At 39.0% G+C, this 22,181-nt stretch overlaps 1 protein-coding gene across 8 annotated transcripts in view; it reads left to right on the top strand.

Annotated features, from left to right (window-relative positions):
- The window catches only part of TENM1 (teneurin transmembrane protein 1), an 829,655-nt gene that overhangs the window by 748,241 nt on the left and 59,233 nt on the right, over window positions 1–22,181 (top strand). For all 8 annotated transcript variants that reach the window (XM_032123523.1, XM_032123524.1, XM_032123529.1 and 5 more), the window contains 6 exons: window positions 2,812–2,931; window positions 4,688–4,949; window positions 7,495–7,762; window positions 13,165–13,308; window positions 17,918–18,167; window positions 19,041–19,061. In XM_032123523.1, coding sequence (XP_031979414.1) covers window positions 2,812–2,931; window positions 4,688–4,949; window positions 7,495–7,762; window positions 13,165–13,308; window positions 17,918–18,167; window positions 19,041–19,061 — 1,065 coding nt within the window. The remainder of the gene's footprint in view (window positions 1–2,811; window positions 2,932–4,687; window positions 4,950–7,494; window positions 7,763–13,164; window positions 13,309–17,917; window positions 18,168–19,040; window positions 19,062–22,181) is intronic.

The following is a 22,181-nucleotide window of genomic DNA, read 5'->3' as shown; positions in this document are numbered from 1 at the left end:
TGCAGCATGCCTGGGGACATGGGGTCTGCTCTGTGAGCTGCCAGGGCACCAGGAAACCAGGGAGAGCTGGCTGCAAACTGGGGCTCTTGGTTACCTCCTGACCCTTGGAGACTAGTGCTGGTCATAAAGTAACTGAAAAATGTTTTCATACCTGCGGTAAGTGCCAGAATTAAAGCTAATTCTAATCAAATGCTAAGTCAAAGATTTAGTAGGTGCTGGTAATTCAAAAAGAAGCCAGAGAAGACTCTTCAACTTAGAGTAGGTAATAAAGAGACATTAAATAATGAGGACAAATGTAGGAACACAGAGGCAGGCTTAGGACATTTAAAATCTAAGAGATTACAAAGACAATTCAGTACAGATAAATGTAGAATAATGAGGTTTATGTGTCTTTATCACATACCATAAATATGTGTGGCTTGTAAAATATGATGAATAAAAAAGGAGAATGTTGAAAGATAAGTCTCTTAATATTATTTATGAATAATGGGAAGTGAATGAATAGAAGAAAGAAAGACCATGGATGAAATAATGGAGATTTTGATGAGCTGTTATCATACAAATCTGTGTGCTTGATAAAATATGAGGACAGAGTAGTGTCAGAAGACAGGTCTGTGTTGAATGAACAAACAGAAGTGCAAGAATAATGCACTGAATAATGATTACTCCCAGGGGTCTCACTCTCACACCAATGTGTGTTGTAAATATATGGAATGCACTAATAAAGGTATTAGAAAAGAAAATGCAGGTCTGTGGATGTTAAAAATACATGAAAATAATAGAAACCAGTATTATCTGCTCTAACAAATCGAAGAGTAATTGGACCTGGCTGTTCTTTTGAGTGAGTCTCATGAGTCAGTTGAGACAAATAGGAGCTCAATTGCCTTCAGTGGAGCAGCAGATTTTGGGCCACAAATAGGGCCACAACCAATGTACTTCGTATAGAAAGTGAAAAAGTGGTAAGTCAGAACTCTTGTTTTGCGTACTGGCAGTAAGGCAGCCTCTCCCATTCCTCTAGGATTTATCAGCATCTTTCCATGGCCTGGGAGCATGGAATTCCTATTAGCAGCTGTGGTGAATGGTACTCTCAAAGAGGTTAATTTTTACCAGTTGCATTTTCTCAAGTCATAGTTAGACGGGTTTGATGATATCATGGTGATAAATCAGTGTCCTGTCAGTGGCTTGGGAGAATGGGATCTTAAGAAACATGTCAGAATTTTCAGAAATTTGTGTTGTCCAGTTTCTGCATATGATTGCATTGGATCATGGTCAATTAATCTCTCTAGGGATATTATTTTAATTCATATGTAAACTCCTAAGTAACTTTTTTCTGAGGAGCTATTAAGTTTTTTCCTTTAGATCACGTATTCACTGTGCAGTGGATGTGTCTGTTGAGGGCTACCACAAATTTTCAATTTGAGAAAGAGACATGACAGTGCCTAAATTTATGCTTGTCATTTATATTGAATAATTAATGCCAGTTCACTTTATATGTATTCTCTTGGTTTTGACCCTAAACGTCTTAAGGTTACCAAAAGACTTCTGCATACACTGTTCACGTCGTTATGTAAAACTGCAGTTCCAGGAAACAGGTGCAGTAGTATCATGAGTTTCCAAGACCTGGGTTGGTTCAGCCAGTGTGTTGATGTGGTGTAGCTGACAGCACAGGGCAAAATACTGGGAGGGTTTTCAGTGGAACGTGGCTGTGTAAACCCTTAGAAAATCCTACTAGGTCCTAATCTGCACCATGATGACCATATTTCTCGTCTTAATCCTCATCATTAGGAGACTTGATTCCTTCATGTTTCATTGTTCAGATAGGTAAAAGGCTAAAGCTAAGAAAAAGAGTAATTTCTTCACCATTTCTTTGACTAAGGTGAAAGCAATGGTCTGAAAGGACAGCAGTGGAGGTTCAAATTGGACAGTAGGAAGAACTTGCCCTAAGTAGAGCATTCATACAGAGGCACTGGAATGGGTTACTTGGTGAACTTACAGAGTTAGACAAGCATCTGTCTGGGCTGATGTAGGCATAGTCGATCTAACCCGAGGCAAAGGAATGGACAAGATAAAGTCTTGTATTTCCTTTCAGCTCTCATTTTCTATGATTCTGTGATCCTGTTAGCCTCCGATTAGATCCACTTAGTAATGAGTTCACTTTCCTGTCCATTGACTTTGATGTGTTCTGCTGTTCTGCCATGTTCCAACCTCTTCACTGGAATGTGAGGATAAAGTGGAAAGTGGGTGCAATTCCAACGCATCCCAGAGGGAATTTAGAAGGGCATCACGTGTGATGGGGGATTGAGAAAAATGTATGTTACACTTGATTAAGCACCCTGTGAATTTACCTATATAACTTTCTGAAGTTCAGTGAAGCCCATGTATCTCACTGCTGCCTTATCACATTAGTTCAGCATTTTTCTAATAGACAGCAATGCCCTATACCTAGCAGCAGAGGTTTCATTCTCTCCTTTCACAAACGATCACTCCCTAGAGCTGCAGCAAGCTAAATCACGCTATCAATGAAACCTTTGCAGTGCTATTCAGTGGCAGAACAAATAGTATCCTGAAATATGTCTGGAAACAGGAATATATTCTCCCTATACCAACAGTTTGTTGGAAAGTCTGTGTGTCATCTTTGTGAGAGAATGCTTTTTCAAATCAATCTTTTGGGCTTGTATGACTTTTCTTTCAAAACTCAACAGTTGCTCTGATACCAGAGTGGTTCTGTCTGTCTGGGACCGCAGCACAGCCCAGTTTCTGAAACCAACGCCCATGTGTGTAAAATGTTGCCTTCTACTCTTCTTGTTACAGACGGGCGTGTGTCATCCGAGGCCAGGTTGTAGCAATAGATGGAACACCTTTGGTTGGAGTGAACGTCAGTTTCCTGCACCACAATGAATACGGATACACCATCAGTCGACAGGATGGAAGGTCAGGCTTTCATGGTTTAGGTTTGTGTAGTTAAGGCCATCTGCCAACTTCTGTTAATGTACAAAATTTCCATTGACATCACAGTTCATAGTGTGGCTTGAGGATGGCATCTGGCCTTCTGCACTGGGAGCACAGTTGAAGGGAGCTCTCTGTAGTAAAGGGACCAAAGAAGGAAGAGAAGAAGAAAAAAAACCTGAACTGCAACAAAGTTACAGTGACATTCAAACTCCTGGACTCAAAATGTGGCAGGTCTGCTGTAACAGTAGCTCCTTGACATTGGAAAATTTTCACAAGTCAGGTCTTCCAGGAAATATCCTGTCTTCCCTTGTTTTTTTCTGTTGTTACATGTGAATCACCCAAGTAGTTTATTGAGGTGTCAGTGAAGTCAAATCCTTTAGTTGATCATCTGAGACACACAAGGAAAGGTGAGAACAGACTCTTTCAAAATACAAATGATTAAATTGCTGTTCCATAACAGCCCTGGCTTCCCCTTCTTCCCCAGCCTCTCAGGTCTGAGTTCATTTCTCAAAGACAGGTGAGGTTTCAATATATTCTATATTGCACTTCAGGATTGGCCATCCATTTGCAGTAGGGTCATGATTTGCTCCTGAACTTGAATTAAGTTGTTAAGGGCAGTTTAAGACTTCATCTTCCTTGGCTGGATTGTGAATTACAAGAAATCTGAAGCTGTCTTCCAGCAGGGAAAAAGTGTTGCAGTTTGTCACTGTTTCCACAATTATTTTTTTTTGTTGTTTAGCTTTGCCAATTTATAAAAGTAAGGAGTGTGCATATTTATTTCACCTTAGTTTATTGACTTTCAAATCGCACTACTGAAAGTTAGTAATTATCATTTCCTCCTCATGCTAGCCTGGATAAAGCTGTTGCATTAAAATATGCTACCTGTATTTTGCTGTGAATGTAATCGGTGTCATTTGGGAAATGTGATGAGATATGCATAATTAAGTCTGACTTCTTATCACAGTTTGTTACCATCAAAAACCTCCATAATAGATGCATTCAATAATACAGAGAGTGAAGTAGCTATTTACATATTACCTTGTGTTGCCTGACTGTGGATGTCAGAAACTCTGGAAATTGAGACTGTATATCATGCCTTCCATGTCCCACTGTTTTGCAGCCCAGATACGCCAATGGTTCTTCACAGCAGCTCCCAGAGGATCACCCTCCTCGTGTTCAAGAGCTGACTCAGTTCTCAGTGCAATTAATTGTCATTTTTCCCAAAAATTTCATATCCTGTACAGGGAGGTCTTATGCTCAATATACTCAACCTTTTCCCCCTGCTGCTTTTAGAAAAAGGGAAATGGTTATGTTAATAGAGCTAAGGCCTACAAGGCTTTAAGCCTTCTTATTCTGCATGCTCTTCCTGCATAGATGATGAGTGGCATCCTTTTTCTGGGATAGGAATTTCTTTTCATATAAACCAAAGCAACTGGGTTCACACTTTTGTTACAGGTGACTTATTAATATTGATTCTAGTTGATAAATAGAGGGGAGTGAGGCCAAGTAACAGTGAAATTCTGTGCCTTGCTGTTGATGCATACCGGGAGAAAGCACACAGAGGTAAAGCTTCTTTGTGGATACCAAGATGATGCAAGGAATGTACACTTGAATGATTTCACACAGTAAATTAATAGCTGTAATAATGAACATAAAGGGGGTTTTTGTGATGCATTGAAAGATGTGGTAATGTGATGAAAAAACAAAAGAAACAAACAATTTGTTTTCTCTTTTCCAGTTTTGACCTTGTGGCTGTTGGAGGAATCTCTGTCACTCTAGTTTTTGACAGATCTCCTTTCATATCTGAAAAAAGAACACTTTGGTTGCCTTGGAATAGATTTATCATTGTAGACAAAGTTGTAATGCAAAGAGCAGAGTCGGACACACCATCTTGTGACATCAGTAGTTTTATCAGTCCAAACCCAATTGTACTCCCTTCTCCCTTGACAGCGTTTGGAGGGTCCTGTCCTGAAAGAGGAACTGTTATTCCAGAACTACAGGTAATGAAAATACTTTTAAATGAACAATTTGTTCTGTTTCAGAATCAGGTTTAGACATTCTTTGAAGATAGTGAGCAAATAACTGCTGTTATGTCATTCCCTTGGCAGAATAGCACCATTGCATATCTGTTTAGTACTGTTTAACAAGATGCTCTTGTCTTTTTTCTTTCTTTACTTTTTAATATTTAAAGGTGCTTTATTTCTTACCTCCAAGTAGAGGAAAGTGGGGAATGCTAACATGAATTATTATTGAAACCCTGATTTGTTGATAGTGATGCACAAAACCATTCCTAGTTACAGATAGTCAGTACAACTTCCAGTGTGAGACATGATGCTTTGAACATTCCTAGGGGTGTTTCATCCATGTACAGCTATATGTCAGATTCTTGAATTTTATTCCTTTCTTTCCAAGGCAGAGCAATTTTAACATGATCTTTAGGACTTCTTTTTTAATTTAAATGTATTTTTTCTTGACACTCTCTTAAGTGTTCAAAGTAATTTCTAATTAACCTTGTAATTAACTGTTCTTTTACTTGGGACTTAAAAGAGGCTGTGAGAGTCAAACACCCAACAAAACACAGCTCGGGTCATATTAATAATGCTCTTAATTTTTAGTATGTTGTTTGAGCAGTTAGATTTTAAACAATAAGACCTCTTTTGGGTTCCCTTTTAACTTCACTGAGCAAGCCTGTAAGATACTTTTGAGGGTACCTGTAGCCTCCTAAAAGTGTTTCTACTTTATTCTACATATGACAGACCTCTGCTTGAACTCAATTATGTCAAAACATCTCCATAACTATTATCATGCTTCAGCCAGTTGATGGTCATAGCATTGCTTCACAGAATGTGCTAAGTGAAACTAATGAACATAAATTAAGAATAACTGCTGCACACCAGTAAGAAAAAACTGGGTCACTGTGCTCCACGTGAGGTATGCCTGGGTCTTCTTTGAACAGCGGGGTACCCAAAGATGCACTCTACTCAGAAACTGCTCCCCAGTTCTTTCTTCTTCATTTTTGGGTTAGGGGATTTTTTTTTGGCATTGGAGGTTTCTTAGAGTGTTGAGTTTCATTGTACGGTTCTGGGAATTGAGCAAAAAGTAACGGCAAATAATAGGAGACAGATATATTAGCATGTATTAATGCATGAATATTTCTTCCTGCTTTTCTATTAAAAAATGAGAAGGGATGTCAGATGTATGACAGAGAGGGCAGCTGGGATGTCAGCAGGAAAGAAGGGGAACACTGCAAATCAGCAACAATAAAGGGAGCAGGATTTCCCTGGCAACACTACATTTCATATGTTGAAACGACAAGTGCTGGCAGGCCTCCAGCTGTACTGCAGCAATGCTGTGATGCTGATACTGTTGCAGTGTGTAAATAAAATTGGTTGAAAGTGAAGGAATCTATTGTTAGACAAGGAATATTTAAAAAATGGGAAATGTAAACAAAAGCTTGTCTTTTTCCAAGCACGATGAATTTAACATTGTGACAGGTTGATTCATTAGTACAGAAATGCACCAACATCATTAACCTTATTAACCACAGTCAGGTGGCTTTTGAGTGACTGTGGTAGCATCCTCCAAGAAGCCGTTCTCATCTCCTGCCTGCTCTTCCTCACAGTCTGTCCCAGAACAGCTCTTTTCTCTCAGGGGACCACAAGAGCTAAATCCCTTTTTGTAGCTCCAAGGCCCACATCATTCAAAAGGTCAAGGCCAAATTTCTTTTTTCTCCTGACAAGCTCACAGCCTTTGCAATCCTTCTAGTTGCTGAGGGCCTATCTCCATTGCAGTGGGAATTGATACCACCCCGCAGTGGGCATGTCCAAGCTAGCTTTAATCCAAGTGCTTCAGACAGCAGTACTGACAGCAGGGCCCTGGGATTTGAGTTCACTTGCACTCCCTGGGGTCTTACCTGTGAGCGAGATGACTCTGATGCTCAGCCTGTTTCATCCTCACTGCTGTGTGTCCCCAGTTAGCTTGTTAGGGTCCTAATGCTGCTCCTTCGTACGCCATGCCCCTTCTTGCTGGAGCTTGGCCTAACTGCACAGATGGTTTAGCAGGAAGGTTTATTTTCTTTCTTAACACTCTCCAAGCTAAAGTTATTGCCTCCAAAGTAGGATAGCATCTTCACATACAATGTATGTGATTGAAGATGTGTGTATGTTTTAAAAAATTTTAATTGTATTCCAGTTAAGAACACTTGTTAAGTAAACCAAGTAGTAAAGACAAGGTAAAGCTGTGCAGCTTGTATGTAAGAATATGTTCACAGATGCAGTATTTGCTCCCCAGTAGACACGAGTAAAGCATCAGAGGAAGAGGCTCTTTATCAAACAGACAGCCTGCCATCCAGTAAGTTGACCAAGCCGTGTCTGATGTTGGAAGTTTTGTCATGTGCCCAAGTACTGCATTGCTGAAATAAACCCAGTTGTTTCAGTGGTGCCGTGTTCACATCATAATTGTGAAATGTAAAATAATTACCTGCTCTTACTATTATAATTTTGCATTTTTCTTGGCTATAGATATAATGATGTGGTTTTTTCCAAGGTGGTCCAAGAGGAAATTGCAATTCCTTCAAGTTTTGTGAAGCTCAGTTATCTCAGTAGTCGGACACCGGGGTATAAAACTTTGCTGCGCATTATTTTGACACACACAACCATCCCTTCTGGAATGGCAAAAGTCCATCTGATAGTTGCTGTTGAAGGTCGTCTGCTTCAGAAATGGTTTCCTGCTGCAGCCAATTTGGTGTACACATTCGCCTGGAATAAGACAGATATATATGGACAGAAGGTTTCTGGTCTGGCTGAGGCAATGGGTATGTAGAATCACCTTGATGTAAGCAGAAGCACTCACACACATCAAGCCAGGAAAATATGGCAAATAAATTTTTTTGCTGCTCCTACATTCTTTTAAATCAAATAACTCTTTAGCTGAAGTCACTGAAGTGACTTGTATGATTTCCTAAGAACATTTATTTTCTTGTTCTTCCAATGTCATCTTTCTAATTTAATCAATTTGAAAATTCCGTTTTCCCTCAGAGAATGGTTATGTACTAACGGCATTATATTCAGCTGTCTCTGTTTTTGAATGTTACTTTGAATATGACCTTTGGTGTGTCATTGTTTCTGTCATTTTTTGGCTGTGACATTTAAAATGTCATTTCCGCTTAGGATTTACAAAATTCTAACTTTTGGGCATCCTTTCTTACTACATTTCATGTCTCCAACAGTTAAAACTAATTGATTTGTTGTTTAAAAATGTTTATCTACAAATCAGCATGTTTCATAGGCTTTGTTTGGCAAGCAGCAAAGGTTATTCTGAGAATTGCTACAGAAATTCTGGCTGTGCAAATACATTTTATTTAGCCAGCATCTTTATTTTCATTAATTTCCTGATTTTTTTAAGGGCTTTCTATTTTGTAATTTAATTTTGATGTTATGTTGCTTAATGGACTAATAGATGCTTTGTATTAGAATTATTTACTTTACAAGCAAAGCTTGGTATTGTGAATCAACCCCATTCGCTTCCATAGCAGTTCTGTGTGCTTTTTATGTCAAGGCAGTTATCACCAGCAGCACTGGCAGATCAGGCTATAAGGCAAGAGTAGCAAGGGCAACACAGAGCAGTGCACCCTTGCAAGGAATATGCCTCATTCCATATATGAAACTACTGTTCTGAGGGGCAGCCAGGAGCTTCCTTCAGGATCTGTTGTGTTGTCCATGCAGGGAGAGTGCCTGGAGAGTGGCCTGTGCAGAGCCAAAAGGTGCCTGCCAGGCTCTGCAGCTCCCAGAGCCTCTGGTGCGTGACGCTGTTCCTGTGTGCTCCCAGACAGATGGTCTGGGAGGTGGCTGCGTGGGGAGGCAGTGGGGAAAAGGAGGATTATACCATTTTCCTGGTCATTTCTTCCCTGAGAATGATGCAAGCATAGACAGACATGGATTTCCATGATGGGTTATGAGACCAAAATGTGGAGTATGATTACGTAATGCAGTATGCGAAGGAAAATGTCAGACAAGAAGCTTTTCCCAGAGCTGTGGTCCTACTGTCTCCTTCAACACACACAACAGGGGCTGCTGCCTGCAGGGACATTGCCACGTTCTCTCCTTACACATGAGCCACCACTCACATTCATTTGATCATGAAATGAGCCAGATCAGGAACAAATTCAGCTGAAAACTGAAGCAACCAAGAAATCAGTGATACATTTTTGGCTTCATTAGTTTCCTGATCTGCTATGAATGCTCATGCAGAAGCTCAGGTCTTCTCATTCCAACTGTAGCTCACACATTGCATTGGCCTAAAAAAATCCAGACTCCACCCTTGGTGCAAGGTCTCCAGAACTGCTGCATCATCTCCCCTGTCTGGATCTGATCTTCCACTTCTGGCTCACATCTGCAAAAGGGTGGGCAACTTTTTGCTGGGGTCAGTCAGGTGCTGGCACTGACACCAGGGTTCTGAACACCCCAGGTGTGATGTGTGGCAAGGAGCGGCAGTGCCCTTCTAAGCCTCTTGAGATACAGGAGAGCCTGTGAAGGGGCAGATCCAGCCTCGTCCTGTTGCTGATACCAGTTCCTGTTTGTTTTTGCGGTGAGGGAAGGTATTAAGTTAGTTGTTGGCAGATATTTGTGCAAATCCAGAAATAAAAAAATGCTCCAGCTTGACCTTGAGCACTCCTATGGGTGATCAGGCAGGACCAGGTGGGTCACAGGTGCCACCTGGGGCTTTCCTCAGCACAGCTACGTGTGCCCTGTGTCCAGAGGCTGTCACTTACACATTGGAGAGGGAGCAGTTGACTACCCTGCTCCCACTGCGTCATTTAAGAGTCCTCTAATGATTGTGAAGTCCAGTACATATCCAGACTTTAGAACATTTTAATTCCAATACATAACATCTCATGAAATGATACTGTAGTTAGTTTCCCAAATTAGGAGTAGATGAGTTTAATGTGTTTAAATATGAATAAAGCTTACACAATAGTGCTGGATAACAACTTTTAAATTATTTAATTGGTGCTTAATTTTTTAAATTCTTTTCCATAAAGTTTAGGTTAATTATGCTTCTTTCAAAATAGAAGCAAAAATCTTGATATTTTAAGTGCATTACTAGCATGCTTTGTTAGATTCCAATAAAGCTTTATTTAATTTGACACACTGTCGTTACTCAGAGACCTTTATCTGCATCCATTATATGAATTTTTGTCAAAATAATTTCCTCTGCCAGTATATTACCAATATTTAGTAATGCATTCTGTTCAGTTTTCATTTAAATTAAATTAAATTGGAGCAGATTGAAGTCCTGGAACTCAGGATTATAACCATCTGCTTTTGGTTTTCTAAATACTATAAACATCTATATTTTTCTTCAGGGTTATTGACAGCACTGATCACATAACCAGCTACAGAAAACAAGACTTTCTGAGCATATTTCCACATGCAAATGGTTCTGTTTAAACTTGTTGAAGAAATGTTTGCTGGCATGTGTCCAGTCCCCAAGCTCCTCACAAGAGGCCATTTTCTCAGAGTAACAACTGAGATGACAAAGCAGCATTTTTTTGTTCTGAGTAAAGAAGCATCATGTGGATATTGACACACAAAAGCTTGGGGGTAAAGTCTATGTCCCCTTGTAATCTAACACAAGAAAATTATTTCAGTCAAATCCTCGATATATGCTCCTGTGTACCTCCATACAGACTCCTACAAGGCTCTGCGTCCCACATAGCAGCACTGAGGGGTCTGCAAGGATGATCCCTCTTGGGGTTGAGCGTAAACCAGCTCTCCAACAGCCCTACCAGGTGCTGTGGTTGAGTACATTTTATTCATTGTTCAAAGAAGATGGATGCAGATAAGTACAAATATCTCAGAGGAGCTTGAAATAGAGGTTACTTTCCTGGTTAATTGTGTCTTTTATTTCTTACCTCTATTTTGGCAACAGCCCTTATACTATAGGTCTGGTACCAATTACCCTTCTCAATAGTGGTATGAAAAGAATTGGGTTTTTGTACAGATGATCAGATTTCGAAATCCATTTTGAGACTGCAGAGAACTGTACTTGCTGACTTAATGTCTAAAACTAGTCACTGAAGTTCACATTCATACAGTGAAATCTCAGTCATCTCAAAAAAGTGCTACAAATTAATTGGATCAGAAAGTAACACCCCACAATGAGGGTAAGCTGGCAGAGATTTTAATTTCACTTACATTTTTCAAAACCTGCCCCTAACAAAATACTTCTCAAGTGGCACTGTAATCATCCTGTTGACTTTACCAGTATGATGCTTTGCCTTGGTTACTTGGCATGCAAAATGACTGATAGGAAACTTTCATGGGTGGTACAGCAGGACTTCCAGTTAGATGGCTCAGGAGACCCGCTTTAAGATCACACAGATACTTCCTTTTGGAGCATAGGTGTCTTTCATGAATATGGGTAAGTTTGCATAGAAGCCTGGTTGTAGATGCACACGAAGTGTGTCCATATGTCTCTCACTGATGAGAGAGGACAAAAAGACAGCCATGCACAGTAACTGTGAGAGCAGGGAACAGTGAACTTGTAGGAAAGGGGGTGATAACCTCTGGAGCTTATTTGGCTGCTCAGAAACATCAGCTGTAGGCAGGGAATACTGACACTATATGGAGTTAGCTCCAGCCCTGGTAAAGATGCTCCAATGGATCCGTGGGCCTGGATTCCAGATGCTCTCAATTGTTATGCCTCCCTCACCCAGCTCTCAGCACGGTCCCTCCCAGCAGTTGATGATCGGTCCTGTGGGTCCCTAACGAGTCACTGAGCCAGGCTGAGGGGCTGCATTTCAGGGTTTTGCTCTTTTCAAGCACGCACAGCTAACCTGGGATTGAACGTGTTAAGCGCATGACTGGACAGAAGATGTTAATGTGTAGGTGGCAAATGTGAGGTTGCTTCACAGGAAAAATCTGCCCTTTATCTTCTCTCTGCATTAACACCTAGAAAATAATGTGTTCGGTTACTGAACCTTTGTGACTCATCCCAGCACAGGATGTGGCTGTTCTGGAAGTTCCATGGCCTTATTTGGTCTCTCGCCTCAGGGCGGTACCCAGAAGCCTTGCTGGTGTTGGTTGTAAGAGCTCCTGTAACAGAAGAATTGGACAAAGTGGCTGCTGGACCCTCAAACTGAAACCTGTAATGTTGGAAACATACAGTATTTACAGTACTTAAGGAGATGGGATTTTTACAAGTCAGAGTTTAGCTGCAAAAACAGGCTCTTTCTGCTAAAATAGTGAAGCTGTTACTGTAAGGAGCAGCTTTCAGTTTGTCATAAAACATTTATCTTAAACACAAATGCTCCCTGTTAGACCTGGTCAAAATATTTTTATTGTATACCATAATGGAATTTAGGTGGTATTAAAACTCTTTATGGTTGAAGTAAAATATACCTAAAGCTGTTACATAGAAAAAGTGAAAAGAAACTATTAAAAATGTTTCATATTTTTTTAATTTTGTATCTTAAAATATTTTTGAAACATTTTTGTTTTGGAAAGATTGAACTATTTCAATATTTCCTAGGTCAAATTATGGAATTTGGTTTAAAAATAATATTCTTCCTTTATGATGAGTTTCACTGAAATCTAGTAGAGATAAACAATTTTTCTTGAAAGGTTGGTATATTAGAGATATCAAAACTTTTGAATTTTTGTTTTGTTTTATGGAAGTACTAAAGGAAAAGGGTTTTAATCAATTTGAGTTCCCCAAGACCCACCATCCTTAGGGTAATTCAAGATTTTTCATTGGGTATTTTGGTAATGTGCAAGCCTGTTAAGATAAATGTGTAATTCTATAAATGTGCTTGTCAATCCATTTCTGCCTAACTATAATTTTTACAGTCAGCAAACAAAACCAATTTGTTTTAGCATGGATTCTTTTCTATTTAAGCTCGTTTTCAGGTAATTAGCAGAAATGCAATAAACAATCAAGTCAGGAGTCATTGGAGGAGATTTATAATCTTATGAAATCCACAACTGATATCACAGACAATTTTCTGCTTTGAAGCAGTAGTTACTATAGTTGTAAAAACATACTAATCTCTTAAAACCCTTTTTTCAAAAAAATACCATTCAACAATAGCAATCAGGCAGAGGAAAATTAGTGGCATCATTACTTAACAGATGAATATCAAAAACTGGAATGAAAAACTGCCTAGCAGTTCACAGAGAAAAAGAGACTGAGAGATCTTTAATTATTTGTTTCCAGTGTCGGTGGGATATGAATATGAAACATGTCCTGATTTTATTCTATGGGAGAAGAGAACAGTAATCCTTCAAGGCTTTGAAATGGATGCTTCAAATCTGGGTGGCTGGTCTATAAACAAACACCATGTATTAAATCCACAAAGTGGTAAGTCCCTCCTTTATTAACTGCCCACGCAGAAGGAGAGTACAAATTTTAAAGGAATTAATTGTTCAGATTTTAAGTGTTACACTTCCTAATGTGTAATCCTCTTTGAATATGCACCCTCATTTATTGAGAGCTGAACTGTAAATGCCATCTGAAAGGATATTTTTAATGTTCTGGCTCCCAGGGTTTAGACATTAATATCACTGACTCTTGTGATTGCAAACACATTGTGGTCGTTTGGATGGGAAAAGGGCAGACTAATTTGGGTTCATTCTCACACAGCTGGTATAGAAGTGGCACATTTCAGGTCAGTCTGTAGTGTGTTATATTCTCAGTGAAGTGTCTACACCCCTAATTCATCCTATGACTGCCATCAGTTCATAGCAACACAGCCCCAGGCAGACAAACCCTGCTTGATCACAGACCAGCACTTCCAAACCCACGCTGCCAGTCCAGTGTGCAGCAGCTTTTGTGGCTGCCCACTCTGTGGAGAAGCACAGTAAGTCACTCCTCAGTACAAGCAATCCACAACATTTCAAAGCATTAGTAAAAAACCTGTAAATGCTTTTGGTGTCATAACATTAACCCTGCAGAGAGATTCTTCAAGCATGGAGGCTTGAATATTTTTTCCCATTGCTTTTATTTTATACCAGGTTTCTTTTCCTCCGTGAACATCTGTGATTGGGAACTAGTGAGACTAAATTACTAAAACAATACTTGTAGATAAATTATGGTAACTATATATGGTTTTCCCAATAAACAGATATTTCATTGTCCAGGAAAAGAGAAACTTGAGGTCAGATTTTAGCACTTACAAGTCAGCGGAGTACTGGATTCAGTAAAGTTCCCTCAATTTGCTCCAGCTGAGAGTCAGTCCAATAGAATCTATTTCTATCTGCAAACTTCTGCTGATGAAGATTCATGCACGGATGTATGGCTCTCAAGTTTTACAAGTTCTGTTGCTGAATGCACAGCTACAGTATAAATATTCCAAATACAAAAGGTCAGATTTAGTTTGTAAATGATCTGGATTTCTGTTTTGATTTAAAATAGTTTGACATTTTAAACAGCAGTTCTTTCATTCCCTGTCTTATTGGTTTGTATAGATTGTCTCTTTTAAATGCCAGCTATTGACATTTAACACAAAGAGAAATCTGACCTCAGTCAGCTGGGCCCCCAACTGAGTCCCATAGTCTGCTCCTTAGTGCCAATTTACCACTTGCATAGTTTAATTTCAAGAGTAAATTGCTGGCAGTAACTCCAATTTGTATGACTATCTGATAACTGCAGTGGTTACTACTACAATTCACCCCATAGGCACTAACATGTTCTGAGATTTTGTAGAGTATGCAATTACAATCCAAGCCGGGCTAAGGCATTGCTCTCGTGAGCACAAGGTATGTGGTGACAAATTGCTTCCTTTCCCCCCTCCCCCCGTCTAGCTGCGTGGCTGAGAATGCCAGAGGGCACTGACCTGTCAGCCTCAAGCCACCTCCTCTCAAATCAGCTGGGCTGCACCCACTATGTGGGTGGGGAATGTGCAGCTTCTACACTTGCTCCTCTTCCTTGCATATTCCCACTGTGCTGGACACGGATCAAGGCTGAAGTCAGGGAAAGCTGCCAAACATCTTTACCCATCACTTTCTGAGGCACAGGACGGGAAGGGAGGGGAGGGCATAAGCACATCTGAGCTGAAATCCAGGGTCTCTTCTGTTTGCAGTTTGCATGTCAGAGCATCTCCAGTGGGGCAACAAAGCCCAGGCTCAGGGATGTGTCAGAGGTTCCTCAGGACTGTTACAGGCTTTGAGCACCCACACCTGGCTCGTGTACAAGAACTAGAAAAGCAGCTAAGGGCAGATATAAAGAAGCTGGTTCACACCTACCAGAGCAGCCTGTAGGTTCATATTAAAGCAACAAAACCAAATAATGAACTGTGGTAACCCAAAGGATAAAAGTAACAAGTGTGCTTATGGTCTTACCTAAAAACAAGTGAACTGCACTTCTTTTTCAGATATATAAAATGGACTTTAGATAAGGACAAGAATACGATTCAAACCAGAATTATGTATTTCAGACTTATCTCCATGCCACCATGACTGATATGAAAAGTATTGAGTAGCCTTCTTGAGCATGAATATATTAAGATTTTTCACTTTTAATTAAAGCATCTCCTCTGTATGAAGAGCTGCTCTTTTTAGAAGGATGAAACTTTCACGATTTTGAAACACTGCCACTGGATTACGTACAGCAACAGTATTGGAATATAACATTCTGTACTGCAAATTGCAATTTTATTTTCAAACTAAAACTAGAAGCACTTTGCTTGATTTACTAGTCCTGAAGAGCTTATATCTGACTTCAGCCACTAAGCCTGGTCTCCCAGCAAGTCTACTACTGTGCACATTCCTGCTCAGAGCCAGGGCAGATATTCTTCTTTCCCTCCCCATGAAGGCTTCTCATTTTAGAGAAGTTACAAAATAAACGGAGTAAAAAGAAATAGATGCAATTTTTCAGACTTGCAGTTCATAGTAAGCTGTGGAGGTACATGTATTGACATGCAGAAACCTTAGCAAGTGAAAACTGTGTTCTACTGCCAGATGTAAGGATTTACAAAAAGAAAGGGGAAAAAAAGGATTCCTGATTCCAGCAGAATTGATGTGAGATAACAAATATTGTTCCAATGTGGCTGTCATTGGAAACTCAAGTTTTTCAAATGTATGCAGTTTTGCATCTGTGTGGCTGTTAGGTTAACAACGGATCACATCCTGTTCTCAGCTCTACTCTACTGCTCTTTTCCCACTTTTTTTTTCCCCACCAGTTTGGATGTTAGATCACTTCTAATTTGTGACATGATTAGAGTTTAATGTTTTCTGGTACAAAGGTTTTTGTCAGTTTGGAAGATCATCAGGGCATTTCTCATAATCAAGAAGAGAACAGATACCATAAATATTAGTTCCTGCATAGAGGTCTTTTAAAGACAACCGTATCTCATGAATACAAATGAATGTGGTATTAACCAATTTTTCAGGGTGTTATCTGAATTAAATTTTTCTTCTGATGGGCAAGTGCATTGATTCCATTTTTATTTATCTGGGGCAAGGAGGAGTAGTTTTAGAGAGACTTTATGCTTTAAGGTAATTTCAACCCCAGTGCAACACAGCATCAACTAAAATTAAAGCAGCAGCTTGGAAGCCTGATATTAAGCACACACATTTATTGACAGTAAAACATATTCTCCAGAGCCCTAATTATTTACTGGTATTTTTAAGAGGATGTTGAAAGATTACCTTAACATCGTAATTTCAGACAAAGCCAGCATCTTCATTTCATAGTATTTTTATCCACTGCATAAGAGAGAATATTGGCATTTATTTTACTGGCATATTTCCAGGATGCTTTTTTCAAAGCTATTATTCAAACAAATCTATGCATTCTATCCTCTGTTGTTCATAAATAATTTTTTAAAAATATAATTCTCTTCAAAATAGCTGTGGTAACATTCAGTAATTTCCAAGGTGAATTTTAGCTTTAGATTTACCTGAAAGTCACAAAAAATAGTTTAAACAAAAGTTGGTAGAGACAATACATAAATACATTTGCTGTACTTTGGGAAAACTCAGACATGTCTCCACATGTACTTCCTGCAGTGTCTAGAATATTCTCATTTCCCAGCATGAGTCCTCCAGAAAGTAAATTCCCTTGTGTTTGTTCCTTTAATAGTGCCAATTTTCTGATGAAGTACTGGGCTTTTCAAGGGAAATAAGAAATTTTGGACTAGGATCTAAAAGAGTACCTATATTTTGTTCAGCAATAGCCAAATTCTTGCGACAACATGTCATTTCAAAGATGCTTCTTAAATATATTACCACATTGTTACTTAAAATAAACACTATAGCTATCAGCTTGAGAAAATACATCTTTGTACTAGTTCTGGTATCACTAACCTGGTAAGTGGGAAGACTTTCAACAATGTATGCTGCAGAACAGTGCTAGAATACACTGGGAAGATGTTTTAGCCTTTATGGTGGAAGACATGCTGGGAAGACACTTGTGCCTCACAATTGCTCCTTGACTCTTAACTTGGCTTTGCTGCACTTGGCCCCATTTTCATATACCATGAAGGACTCGCAGTTAAATTTGAATATCGATTTTGTACTGCCACTCCGTGCTCTTTTGTGAAAAATGCATAGTAGTCTTGCTATTAATCTCCTTTAATTAAATATTCAAACTGCCTAAGAAATTCCTCTGCTACCTAATAAAAATTTATGAATAAAATGAATATTAAAGCAGTAATCCCCAAGAAACCAGATAGCACTGCAATTAGCAGTCAATTTGTTAAAGCATTAACCAACCGTGAGTTCTCCTCATGATGTTGGCTTTAAAATAGTCACTAGCCACTACTGAACAAAATGGTGACAGTGAAGCTTGGGATGAACAAAATTGGAAAAGATTAGTGGAACCCTGTGATAGTCTTTAAAATATCAAATGTTTGTTGCTATTTTGGTAATCTGGCTGTCTAGAGGATTTCATAATCCTAAACTACAGAATAGTTTAAATGCCATACATTTGGCTTATTTTGTCTCTTTTTTCTTCCCTCCCCTCCCTTTAGGAATTTTGCACAAAGGAAATGGGGAAAACCTGTTCATTTCCCAGCAGCCTCCAGTCATCTCCACTGTGATGGGCAATGGACACCAGAGAAGTGTCTCTTGCTCCAACTGCAATGGACTTGCCCTCAACAGCAAACTCTTTGCCCCAGTTGCACTCGCTTCTGGGCCTGATGGAAGTGTCTATATTGGGGACTTCAATTATGTCAGAAGGATCTTTCCCTCTGGAAATTCAATTGGCATATTAGAATTAAGGTAAAAAAATAATTGACTTTCTCTGATTAATGTGCATAATCCTGGCTGTGATATGCCTGTGAAAACTAGGGTGCACTTTTATCCCTTGGGACTTGAAGAAATAGCCACATGCAGTTGCTTTGTGGCCATGCATGTCATCAACTATCAAACTTACTTACCAGAAAACTTACTTTTAGTCGTCAGTTAAATAGGATGTTTTAAGTGGCCTTTAGAACAGGTCTTGCATAATGAGTTTCTGCAAATTGAAGAATTAATAAAGCTGATTTTTCTTCCTGTGAGGTTTTTCATACATTTTATCCAAAAGTTAAAATATACCACGTTGCATATTTTTGAAGAATACTGCATAATTCCACAGCAAACATGCAGAGTATCATGTCAAGTCACAGCACTGGGCCTGTAGACTTACCATGCTTACAATTAATACAATTACACTGTTCCTCATGCAGCAGAGGATGTGGCTCAGTTTAAGCAGACAGGAGCAAACCTGGCACCACAGACCTGCCAGAGGCTGAGCTTGTGCTGCCCTTAACGACTCGCCTGTAATCACCCCAGCTTCCCATTCCCTTTGAGGGACACAGGGGAAGGCAGGGAAGATTTTGGACATTAATACATGAAATTTCTTACTTAACATCCACCTAGCTAACATTTCTGGTGATGATTCTGTGTGCTGATTGTTCAGAATTAACTTGGCAATGTGTGGGCAGTGCAAAGGAAACAGTTTGAGAGAAAGAAATACCAAGTAAGAGGATAAACAATGTTTTGTTGATGGGATACAGCTCTGTGAGCAGTCAGGAAAAGAACACAGTTCTTTCAAGGACTAACATTTCTTGTCTTTTTCTTTCTTTTTAAACCTGAACTGATCTGTCTTTCCAGGAATAGAGACACAAGACACAGGTAAGTAAAATGTAATAACTGATATGTGAACAAGGCTCGAGGAGACAATCTTACAAAAGTCCTGTTAGAAGTCTGGATATAGAGAAACACTCTGAATTTAATAAATATAAATGTTAATAAATACAAATGTTAATCAAATTCACCTTTGTTTATAGTACAGAAGATTTGTTTTGTTCCCATTGAAGGAGTAAAGTCTTCCTCTAAAAATCAGTTTGCTGATCACCAAGAAGAGATGGAGAGGTTTAAACCGGAACATTGAGAGTGCATTTCATAGCTGTCATACCCATTTCACATGGTGTTTGACTGATCACAGATATAGCCATCCAAGGAAACTGGAGCTTTAGCAACAAAAAAAATAGTTAAAAAGCTGCAGAAACACACTATAGTGGGCTGTGCTTTAGAGGTTCTAGGATACCACAAGTTTTAAAATCTGCCAGTTACAGAGTGTGCACGGCAGAGCCCAGAACTGAGGATGCTGTGTCACAGCTCAGTCCTTGCTGCTCCAGCTAAAGACAAAGCAAGTGGCTTTCCCCCTTTCCAGCTGGCATTTTAGCATTGCAATGTAGGGATTTCTTTAAAGGAGTGAACATTGCACATTCGGCTTCTGCGACAGATGGCGAGGGAGATGGTTCCAGCAGTCCAGCTGCAGAAGTGATGTTGCATGCTAGAAAGAGACAGCAAGGCACCCTGTCTCCGTAGAAATAAACTTCTTAGCGTTCTAGTACTTAAATGAGATAAATAAACCAGCACTAGTACAATATAAGACAGTAACTTCATGGCATAGTAGGGAGCAGAATGTGGACTGAACTGTGTTTACAGCATGAGAGTATTGGTTGGAATTGCTCATTTTAGCCACAGGACTGCTATTGAATACTATAAATTATTTACCAGATTATGTCACATCTCATAGATTTTACAATTAAAACTTAAAAAGGAAGAATAATTCCTACTTGGTAAGTGGAAGTCTCCATTTTTAACTGAAGGGTTGTTTCCACTTGCTTTAAACTGACTAGTATCTTTGTAAACTACATTTGTCTGTAATGCATTCGGAACATAAATCAGCTTTTACATTTAGAGGTTTCTTTTATGAAGTAGATATTTTTTAATACCTGTTCACTAGTACTAGTTTCTTGAGATGAGCTTCAACTATAGTTAAATCAGGTTATGACGATATTCAAGTACCCCAGCCCTATTAATAACAGTAATAATTGTCACTATTCTGTCCAAGTGAACTTTGTAGAAAATTGGAGGAAATCACTTGAAGTTAATGTAGTCTTTGAGGTGATAGGGGATTACTTGACAGTCTCACTGTGTGCCATTCTCTTGAGGTGCTAAAGGTCATAGTCATGGTGGAAATTTCTAGAATGCTCAAAGAAACATGTAGAAGTAGCAGGTAAAAGATGGCTCCTGACAGTTCATGCAGGAAAAGGCTTCAAAATACTCTACACAACTTCTGGCCTCTGAAAGAGCAGGGGGAAAAGAGTTCTTTTTATGATGTAAAAAGAAAATACTGTGTAATAAGGGAGAGTTTGACAGCCACTGAGCGAAAAACATCACTGATACTATTTTTGACTGTTTACAAACGTTTTATCCCATTTGTTTTTCTTGTCATCATAATTTTCGTAAGATATAGCAAAGCTGTTTAACTGGTAAAAATGGAAACTAAACTTTGAGAAAGATATAGAGAAAAATTTAGTACAGAATAGTACTGAAAAGATTAATTTTAAATCCTAGTCTACTTCATATAGTTTTCAAAAGGCTAGTTTAAATCAACTCAGATTTATATCTGATTACAATCTTCTGCAAAAAGAGCAAGTTTTTTTTAATTGTTCCATTTTTTACTAGTACTCTTTAAGCATTTTAGTATGCAAGGCTTTAAGCATAAACATGAAGAGTTTTCTAACAGCTGGTCTATTAAATGTAACAGCAAGGATGACAGAAAATGTGTCTACAAGGAGAGTATAGAGTGACCCCTGGTTCTCTGCAATTTCTGCATACTGAACAACATGTTTATTTAAAATCTAGAATTCTCCTTGTAACTTTTTTCATAGAAATAGGTTTTTTTAAAGTCATCATTTGGGTGGTCAGTCACTCCTGACCTCAATCCAGAGAGCAAAAATGGTTCTTGATATTTTCAATGAACAAAATTTTATAGTGGTGATTCTTTGGCATTAATTGCTTTTAGCTCATCCTCTAATTCATCTTTCATCATACCACTGCCCTCACATTTCCAGCTCTGGGAATATCACTGAGCATTGTCAAGCCCACCACAAACAGAACTGGCCAAAGTGAGAGGAGGAACTCGCTTCACAACTTTGTTGCAGCAATCACAAGTGTTAGTTAATTGTACCAATATTAATAAAATATCTCTTTAAAAAAAATAAGAGGGGGTATTTTTTCACAATCTTTTTAATCTAACTGGGCATGTAAAACCCAGCCATGTCAGAAATCTCCTCATCCCCCTTAGAGGAATTTGGTAGTTGTTAAAAATATTGTCTGAGCACCTAAACTTTCAGCCTGTGCCTCTCTCGCACCATTTCAATAACCAACTGTGTGATTAAAGGATCTCTATCTGGGTTTTTAGCTAGGCTCCACTGCAGGCTCAGCAGGCTCAGGACACTAGCATGGTGTGCCATGTGCTTAAAAAATTTCTTCAAACTGGAAATCAACTCTGCACTGAAAGAGAAACTAAAAGTCTTACTGGATAATAAGATGCAGCCCAGTTTTCAGATTAGAATTTATGATCCCCACCATTTAATTAACATATGTAAATATTTTTTTAAATAACATCTTATAATCTCAGTAAGGCAGTGACAGTGCATGAATTATGGTGCATTAATTCATGCCTAGTAGCACTGACAGTACTTGGCCTTCTGCCTTGCTCCTGACAATAAGAGTCTGCATGAATTAAGGCACCATATTTCACACCTTCATATTTCCTAAGGTTTAGAAACATAAAAATATCCTAGAGTGGGTATTTGTGCCCCTGCAGAACAGTTTGTGATTCACTCTGCTGCAACTCATAGATTTGTTTTCAGTGCCAAGAGTACTAGGCGGTATCAGATACAGAAAAAAGACCTTGCTTTTGATAATTATAACTAAGCTGGAGTCACTCCAGTT

Source organism: Corvus moneduloides, chromosome 14 (genome assembly GCF_009650955.1).
Source record: "Corvus moneduloides isolate bCorMon1 chromosome 14, bCorMon1.pri, whole genome shotgun sequence".
In the NCBI taxonomy this organism is placed as follows: Eukaryota; Metazoa; Chordata; class Aves; order Passeriformes; family Corvidae; genus Corvus; species Corvus moneduloides.
This window is presented reverse-complemented; position numbering and strand designations above follow the sequence as displayed.